General features: G+C 35.7%; 1 protein-coding gene across 1 annotated transcript; it reads left to right on the forward strand.

Moving 5' to 3' along the window:
* The first annotated feature begins 4,685 nt into the window (after positions 1-4,685).
* Positions 4,686-6,059, forward strand: LOC136209755 (uncharacterized). The gene is made up of 2 exons (XM_066001338.1): positions 4,686-4,958; positions 5,508-6,059. The coding sequence occupies exons 1-2, from the start codon at positions 4,782-4,784 to the stop codon at positions 5,880-5,882; spliced, it is 552 nt and encodes a 183-aa protein (XP_065857410.1). The 5' UTR covers positions 4,686-4,781; the 3' UTR covers positions 5,883-6,059.
* The last annotated feature ends 3,955 nt before the right edge of the window (positions 6,060-10,014 follow it).

Consider the following 10,014-nt stretch of genomic DNA (forward strand, 5'->3'; position numbering starts at 1 on the left):
TTACGTGTCTTACCCTTTAGTTTGATCCGACATCGTAATGGATCTGCAAAATAAGACGGAGGTCGGACGGGGCCGGAGTCTGGCAAACCTGCTCTAATGCCTAAGTCAGTTTTATGATTGGATCAAATGAAGAGTAAGAACGAGTTTAGAGATAGTAGTTGATAGGGACGTTTTGTCCCTATGTTTTTAGGGTGATTCACAGTCTATTTTGAGCTAATAATTAAGTTTAATACCTAATTAAAAACAAGTGTGTTTCATTTAATCAGTAGAAAAATAATAAAACATGTACTCTTGATAAATTTGCGTTCTTTTTGAATCATATTTCAGTAAATAAAGAAATCAAGTAATCTCGGGTTCAATGGTTATGCTTTACAGGTTCAAGAAACACACATGAGATGCAAAAGATGATAAAAGTAAGTCTATTTTCTCACGGCCACGTGGAGCATTGACTTAATGACACAGTACCCACTGAATTATGACAGTCAACGAAGTCAATCCGATCCTTGTCCCCCAGTCAATAAACAGTCCACGTGAAGCATGATATGACCCACACGAAGCGTGAAACCTATAATAAACGGAGATAAAGTTCAGTAGCTCACTCACGCGGAGCTTGGCTATCACCACGCAGAGCGTGGACTAGGTAAATGAATGGGGAATAAGTCTTTCAGTGGTGTGAAAACTACAAGTTACGAAGGAAAACAGACCACGCGGAGCGTGGACCTTATTCTCAGCATCAAATGTGAACAATCAAAAGACCTTTGTAATTTACGATTATGCCTCGAGTTTGGGTTGTGTATAAATAGGAGTGCTTGCCACTCAAATCTTTATTCAGTTTTTATGTAATAAAACTCTAGCACCTTGAGAGCTTGTTATTATCCTCTCGTTTCCCCGATAAAGTTACGTTCCACCCTCGTTCACCAAGCTCAAGAGTTCCACCTCTGAATCTGAAGTGACGGCCTTGAGTCCGGTTAGCTAGTTCTAATGGCTGATTCTTCTCCCTTTTTATCTTGTTAACTAGTTTACACTCTTCCTATGTACTAAATTTGGTTGTATTCCGTATTTATATCTTTCACATTAATAATATATGATTTACAGTTTTCACTTTCACTATACGTGTTGATATTTATTTCTTGCTTTGATACTTATGATTGATTATTGTGTAGGTCGCTTACGAACTCCGAAATCTATTAGGATTTACGTAGGTGTTACCTTACCGAAAGTGACAAACTGGAAACCGTAGGAATTGACAAACCACGGAACTTACGGGCCATATTTTCTGAACCTAAGAATTAGAGTCGCTTTAAGAAGGAACCACGACCTAAGAACCTCACGGAGTTATTCGGTTTATAGATAATCGTCTTTGCAAGAGTAAATTGTTACTCGCATATATTCTGAAATATTGTTTGTCGTATGTTGTGACTTACCGCCACCTGTATCATTCCCTAAAAGTTTGAACTTCATAAAAACTGTCTCACCCATAGTTTAGGAGTAGTTATAATTGTTACCATGCCAATCTAAAGTATTCACCGCTTAGCTAACGTATAGAACCGAGTAGTTTAATACTTGTGGGTATAAATCATGTGGATTCGATACCTGGACTTAACCAGATTATTACTTAATACGGCGGTATACATATATCCCTTAGTTGTAGAGTTAGAGTAGTGATCACCTCGAGTGCATCGCTACGCTTCACTCGTATCAGTAGTTAGCGTACCAAACCTTGTGCCCATATCAGTCTATTTATAGTGTTTGATTAGGTTAAGGTTGTCACCTCCTTAGGAATCTTTAAGAGTCTAGGATTCCTGGTCCCTCAAGAAGTCCAAATCCTGGGAAGAATATTTTATCTCATAGAATTCCGGAAGTTTTGTTGAACGATTTCCGCAAGTGCACGGTATACGCTTGTAGTAATAAAAGATATCGATCCCACATGGAACGTTTTTTAAACAAAACTTATTTTGAATCGGTTAAATTTACTTTTAAGGTTTATACTATGGAAAATCGTTTAATCGGTTTTGGTTTTGAAATTGCTAGAATAAGAATTAGATTAGAGTATGAAGATGTTAGAAAATATTCTGATTTAAGAATGAATTTTCAAGATAGGAACGTTTAGTACTTTTTAGAAAAGTAAACAAATGTATTTGTTTGCATTAAGCAAAGAAAACAACTTTAAACTTTGTATGAATTATAAAGATGAAATAAATGACGGAACCTCTAATTATTAGGCTTTGAACATGACAAAACCCTATCCGGGATAATTGCCCTTAATCAAATTAAAACTCTTCCGAGATAATAATTTGCCTAAGTGTTCAACAAAGTTTCCTTGTAAAGATTTTGAATTAAATACGTTTTAATGAAAACACCAGCATCAATCCACTTCGGATCCTTTACCAAAGTGCTGCATAAAAATCTATCGAATAGAACGGACTTTATTAGATGAAATATAAATTGATACAAGTTTACAGAGAACATGGAGCATGGAAACATTCGATGACTTGCAAGTGAACGGGTTATCAATCCTTTCCTTGGGTTTCGTTAGAGTTTGTCAGGCTCAGGGGCGGATCCTCTACTCAATCTTCTCGTTGAATCTTCGTAATAGAGACTTGGTCGGTCTACTACCAAAATGAAAACTAAATTGGAACAATGTCTAAACACTACTGAATTTGTTATTATTGAATAAACAATGTGTGTACAGCATATTGCTTTTTACAGAATCGAAATCTAACTTCTGAATCACTTGACTCGGAATTTCTGCATAAATTCTATACTAATCTCTTTCTTCTACATATCTTCAACTCTTCATCAACTCTTTATTTATAGATGTTGAAGAGTCTTGATTGAAGTGTCGTGTCCGTTATGAAGGATCGTATCTGTTGTGAAAGGATGTCTTTATCCACCCGAACGAACGCGTTTCGTCGAAAACGAAAGTGTGCAATTTGGCTTCTACAGACTCCTGCTCGTACCGAGAATATTTAATTCTCTACCGAGAATGGGGGAGCATCAATTGGTCTTCGAACGAAGGGAAGGAGAAGTTGAAGGGAGCGTGTCGCGACCGAGAATTGGGGGGCCGCGATCGCGGCACGAAACTTTTCGTCGTTTTTGGCTTTCGTTCTCGTCCTCGATTTGGCGTTATTAATTTTCGTCGTCTTCGACTCATTTTGTAGGGTTTTTCTTCTGTTTTTGAGCTCTTTTCGTTCCTATTTGGATTTTACCAAATATTTATGTACCTTGCATGAAAGAAACATATTCGAGAGTAAAAGCTTTCTAAACAGTTATAAATAGCATAAATTCGTAGCAATATTGATGTAGTTATCGATGATATTTTAGGTATATTTTGGGCTTAACAAGTTTCTCTTGTGATTGAGCCTAAATCCATGCTCTTGGTTTCAGGCTTTGAGCAGATGTGGCTGACTGTTTATCGTTGGGCTTGGGCTGCCGCCAATAGTCATAGGCCTTGCTTCCGACAACACGCAACCTTTCATCCTAAAGGAGGGTGATCATGACGTCATCCACATGATGTTATTTTGCATGATATCACTAACTAAAAATATAATTACTCACAAATATAAATTATACACTTATACAAATACAAACACGCATACCTTGTTGGTAAGATGATTCTTTAAAGAAGAATGAAAAGATTGGAAAATACACGATATTTGTAAATGGTTTAGTAGAAGAAAAAAGAGGTTTAATAGAAGAAGAATGATGTTTAGTAGTAGAAGAAGAATGGGGAATGAATGTATGTATGTATGTATGGTGTTTTTGAGATGAAATGAGATTGGAAAAACTAGTGTATGGTGTGAAAGAATGAACATATGGTGTTTATAAGTAAAACTGGAAGGGAACCGTATATTTCCAAGTAAATTTCTAAAAAGGTGCCAAAATTCAAACCCTCCAACAACTTATAAGGAAATCACAAGTACAAACTTTTCAAAGTCAATGCTTTCTTATCCTAAATAACGATAAATTAGATCTGAGGAGACATCTGATATCAAGCAAACATAACTTTGTTACGTGGAACCACAGACGCCCGAACCTACACTCTAAAAAGATAGAATGCGTAGCTTTTCCTTGTCTAAAACACAGTCAAATGATGGCGCACTAGAAGCTTGATTCCGAAGGTCTCACGAGATCCAATCAAGAATCCAGCCCTTTCCATAATTACTTTTGATTCCGAAAATCACAGGCCAAATGGCATTGACAATCTTCTCCATGAACTGACTTAAACATCGAAACGAATTCACCGTATAAATGATCCTCTTTAACCTTGCTTCTATGCAGTTGCATATTGACACGTGAACTCTCGGCATTCAACCACATCATACGGGGTTTAATCCCATATTAAAATCATCCTACTCTTAAAAGTTAGAAAAATTAGCGGAATAGGATATACACACGTCTTTTAGTGTATTGGTATATATCAATATCAATTCCTTAATTACAAGTAGTTTGTCTTTTGTTTTGACACATCAAAAAGCATTGTTATAATCTTTTTATATGATTCATTAAGATCCACCAATCAAAAGAAAAGAAAAGTTATAAAAAACCCACAATCAATTGGACGGAAACTTTAAATCTTCCAAAAACCATAGATTTGATAGGTAGAAGCTCATTAATCAAGTCACTATCTCTTTTTTCAACTATATAATAAGATAAAGAATTATTTCTCAGCTGTCCCTCACGGGCATTACCTACAAATATATAATCTTCACTTTTTTTTTTCTACAATTATATAATTTCCGATCCAGACCACATCCCTACCGGCCGGCCAACCTTCAGTTATGAAAAACGTTACAAGGAACAAGTTTTTGCTATGTTTCCGACCAGTTGTTGAGATGGATGAAAACAAAGAGCATTCAAGGGAAGATATAAAGAATTCAAAGAATTCTTTGATTCTTCATTCTCCAAGAAAGACATGTTTCCCTCTATCTTTAGCTGGTTTCTTCGGAATCATATTGGTTAGTTTCATAATATATGTTTGGATTAATTTCAAATAAAACTTACTTGGTTTTATGTTTTTGCAGATTGGTATATGTGGGTTTTTTTTTGTTACAAAACAAATATTTTGTTTGGAATTCTTAGCCATTTTGCCGAATTTGACCAATAATGATATTAATATGAAAATTTTCAAGAATTAAATTATATTTTAAGTAATTTTAATTCTTCAAATTTTAGATTTGAGGTCATTTATGTGTTTTTTTAGAAGAGAGAAAATTAATGTTTAGAGAAATAAAACTAAAAAAATGATGATTTTGAAAAATAAAAATGTGGTTCAATAATAAATATGATGCTAAACAACTTTAATTCTAACAATTTTTATTTTGAGATCGTTATCGATCAAATTTGACAATGTCAATACAAAATGGCTAATGATGCCAACCATAGTTTAATTTGTAATAAAAAAAAACAATAATAGATACCAACCTGTAAAAACATGAAATTATAAAGTTTTTATTTGAAATTAACCTTATGAGAATTTAATTAACCATATATTTGCATTGTTTTAGATAAAGCGAGTTCATTATGGAAGAGGTTTGACTCAAGATTCTCATTCATCTTCATCTTCATCTTCTTCTCCATCAAAATCCTCTCATTCAGCCTCACCTTCTTCAACTTCGATGTTAGAAGAACAGAATATTTATTCAAATGAAGAGAACACAATTCCGACTCCAAATGAAGAAAGTGGATCTATGAAAGGGAAAAGGATGAATAATATTATAGGACTTTATTTTATCCTTTTCAGTCTAGCAGTGACAGTGTTTTGGGGTAAGGTATATGCAATACTCGTGACATTGATTTTGCTATGTTTTCTTCCTCACCGGAAAATTCTGCTGGAACACGGTACAAAGTTGCCGGAGAGGAAAGAAAGCGAAAAGTACTAAAAAGAAGGGCTCCTTGAAAGTAAAAGAGGATATTCATTAACTTGTTCGCTGCAATTTTATGTTTTCTTTTCTTGTTTTCAAAAATAATATATATGAGTTAGCTTAACAAAAATAATATATATGAGTTAGCTTAAAAAGATGTAAATTGATCAAATTATTGTCAATTTAGAAATTTTTGGTTTCTGTTTAGATTTCAAATTGTAATCTTAAAAGTTCAATCGATGAGTAAATTGCTCTTTTTAACATTTTTATCACTTAATTACAAAACATAACATAAAAATCATTCGACCAGTATCAACCACTCTAATATCATGTAATCATCAATTGCATATCTCATGAAAATAATATTATATGCAACTTTAATTCTTGAACTTTTTGATTTTGTAATTTAGTTGTCATTTATACTAGGGAGAAAAAGTGTTTGTTTGAAAAGAAAACTCTTGAAAATAGTAATTTGAAATTTTTAATGATGTTATTTCATAGTAAATATGGTTTTAAATAACTTTAATTCTTCGACTTTTCTATTTTAAATTCGTTAGCGATTATGTTGAGGTCGTTTACTTTCATGAACTTTAATTCTTTTCTCTATTTTCTTCACCATACTTTTGCGTTTTGTGCTTACCAATACCATTTTCCTTAAAAAAAATTGTACTTTAAGATTTATATTGTGATAATATATATTTTTATCATTTTTTACACTCATGATTGGATGATAACAACTAACTATGATCGAGAAAATGTAGAGAGTCCCTTCAAAAAGATTCAACAATGGTAGAATGAAGTGAATATGTATAGAGCCACTTCAAGCAATGTTCAAATGATTTATAGGACCTACTGAAAACTAAATAAATAAATAATAATAAAAAGAAGTGGTAGCTCAAACACAATTATATCTATAAAAGTTTCTAACAATACGGTGTAGAAACAGTAAAGAAGAGTTTTTTCATTTATAGCTAAAACTTTTTTAAAGGAAGGGAAAAGATTCTCTAAGTAATTAATGGATACAAAGGAGATGTTTCAATTAGAAAAAACGAAAAGTCCGATAGAAGACAAACGGTGGAATTGAAAAGATTTTACTGTGACAATTTTTGTTATTATAATAATTATAAAATAAATTTTTTATATTTTTAACACGTCAGCATCTTTATTGAGTTGTCAATCTTTAAGATAGCTAAAATTTTCAGCTTTTAATATATTATATATATATATAGATAAAAACAATCAAAGTTGAAAGATTTGATTTCATTAAAACATTAATAATAAAAAAATGAATGGAGAAATTAAACTCACAAGAATGTTACCAAGTTTTAAGAAAAAAAATGAATTCAAATGTCAAATCGTACTTTTCTAAAATGAATGGGAAATTAAACCCACAAGAATGTTACCAAGTTTTAAGAAAAAAAATGAAATCATTCCTACTTTTTCTAACACATATATCTATACATAATTTTGATAATATTGAAAATAAAAAGAAATGTGAGCAAAGGTGATGAGGGCATCTTGTCCACGAACACGAGGACAAACCCGGATACTCAAAAGGAGGCACGAGGGGAACCAATGGAGGAAGGCAAGGACATCAGCGCCAAACCAGATACGCGGGGCGTGACTAAAAGCACGCGGGGCGTAGGTAGCAGTTTTGAGCAAGAATCCTCTCAGGAGGTCAAGTACGCGGGGCGTACGTCTTGGACGCCACGCGTAGATCTCAGTCCACATGACCATCAAGTTCAGGAGCCTAACTACGCAGAGTGTGACCCCGAAGGCGCCACGCGTATACCTTACCCTACGGAGCCTCAAGCCCAGGAGTCGAGATACGCGGGGCGTAGTCCGGAAGACACCACGCGTAAGGAGCATCAGCGAGCGCCCCCAAGCTCAGGGACTCACACACGCGGGGCGTAAGCCCAGGTACGCGGGGCGTACCGCGCTGGAGATTGCTTCCCCTCCAAGTTCTCAACCTGAAAGAGGGGACCATTTCACTTATGTTAATTGCTACTTTGCCATTACCCTTTTATTACTAAAACTACCCTTATTCCATATCTTCCCCATTTTACCCCTATTGTTATGCTTTACTAGGAAACCCTTCTCAAGGGCTTTTAGTACTTTTTCATATGTTGGGAGAGAGTATTTAAGCCTCTCTTTTTGTAAGGATTGGCAACTTTTGATGAATTAAACTTAAGCCTCCATTGGAGCACCAAGGTTTCACCTTGTTTTGGGTTAACTCAACCTTCAAGTTAAGCTTGAGAAGATTGTATTCTTTGTTGGTTTACGATTAAAACCTTCAATCGACTTTAATCTACATCAGTTGGTATCAGAGCCGAGTCGTTTTCCTTCTCGGAGACTTCTTCTTGGAAATGGTTCAACCACGTATCACAAACGAAGCCACCGGAACCACGGAGCATAGAGTTGAAACGTTAGACGGCAAGGTGGAGCATCTAACGAAATCTCTAAGGGCGTTGGACGAAAGGTTTACCACGAGTACCCGAGATATCCTTCTCGCCATTGAAGGGTTAAAGCTTGAGGGACGAAACAATCAAGTTCTCCTCACCGGAGAACCTCACCGGCGACATGAAGAGCAAATCCGCCCCTAACTAGAACGACAACCCACACCACCCCCTAGAAGAAATCATGCACTACAACCAATGGGCCTTCGAGTTCAAGAGGTAAGATGAACTGATCCCGTAAACATTAGAAATGTTGATAGTGATAGCGATGGGGAATTCTTTGATGATTTTGAGATGCCTAGGATTGCTAGGAATATGGGGATTAGAATGGATGATGATGTTTTGAATGATAGGCATAGGAATAATATGCATATGAATGATGTTGTTGGTCCCGCGCATGTGCGTGCCGGGAATATGGATATTGTGCCTGATACTGTTGTAGGTGGGTATGAGAGGGAGAATGTTAGTGTGAATGACCCGTATGGGGGTCGAGGTAATGATAGAGGCGGATGTTGAAACACCTTTCCACAGGATTTTGATTTGACAAAATTAATTAAGTGAAAGTAAATATTCTATAACACACTAAGTCTAAATGCTTTGATTTAGTGTTACTAATGTGTTTGTTCAATATTGAGTTTATAATTTATCATAAGACATAAAGATCATAAGGCTCAAGCCCTATATGGAAACCAAGGCCCAAGTCAAACAAGCCAAAGATCACTTAGCCCGCGTATCTCCAAAACGTCGCCGTTAAAGTGATGAAACGCATGCTGAGTAAAGAAGGATCGAGAAGATCCACGTAGAAAACTTCGGTATGAAGCTGCTGAGTTGTCTCGACAAAACGTGCAGGACAGCTACTGACCATAAGACAGCTTCCAGACAAAGTATTTCCTCATTAGGTAAAGGTCAGAAGACACAACAAGCTGTCTGGTTGACATTACCCAAAATGGTGGAACATACTGACTCACTGACCGAAGAACAGAAGACGCTGGAATCTGATTGGCTAACGAGAACTGCTGGCAGACTCAGTGAAAGCGACCTGTAGCCGTTTGTCTCCAACGGTTATTTCGAAATTCGAAATAACCAGAAGCTCTCACAGCTCTCTATAAATAGTCCATTCAGAATCCACATTCTGTAGAGAACTTTGAGCAAAAGCCGTTACGTTGACCAAACGTACATAAAAGTTCTCCATCAAAAGCAAAGCAAAGTTCTTACACTACAAAGTCTATTCATTTGTGTAAAAGTCTAGAGTGATTGTTTTTCAATCATCTAAGGTGTTCTAGCAATTGTTGTTTAGGAAAAAATCTTTATCATTTCTAGAAGTAGAAAGGAGAGGCTGGGTACTCGGTTTTAAGTACTCAGCGGAGAGATTAGGATTGAGTAGAAGTATAGAGGAAGGTACTCTTGTCATACTCAATTGCTGATATTGTAAAAGGTTTGAGGCTCTACTTTTAAAGAGCTCAGTAGAGGATTTGAAATCTCGGAGGTGTTCCGGGGACAGGATGTAGGCTTAGAAGAAGCCGAACCTGGATAAATCTGCTGAGTGAAGTATTTCTAAACCTTAACTCCTTATTCATATTGCTTGCTTAAAACAAACTAAAACTGACCAAGTAAAAGAGGTCAAGCTGAGTTGTGCGCTACCAACGAGAAGGTTCAGGAATAGACTCTAAGTGCTATTTCCTGACCTAAGGAAC

This window comes from Euphorbia lathyris, chromosome 10 (genome assembly GCF_963576675.1).
Source record: "Euphorbia lathyris chromosome 10, ddEupLath1.1, whole genome shotgun sequence".
Classification (NCBI taxonomy): domain Eukaryota; kingdom Viridiplantae; phylum Streptophyta; class Magnoliopsida; order Malpighiales; family Euphorbiaceae; genus Euphorbia; species Euphorbia lathyris.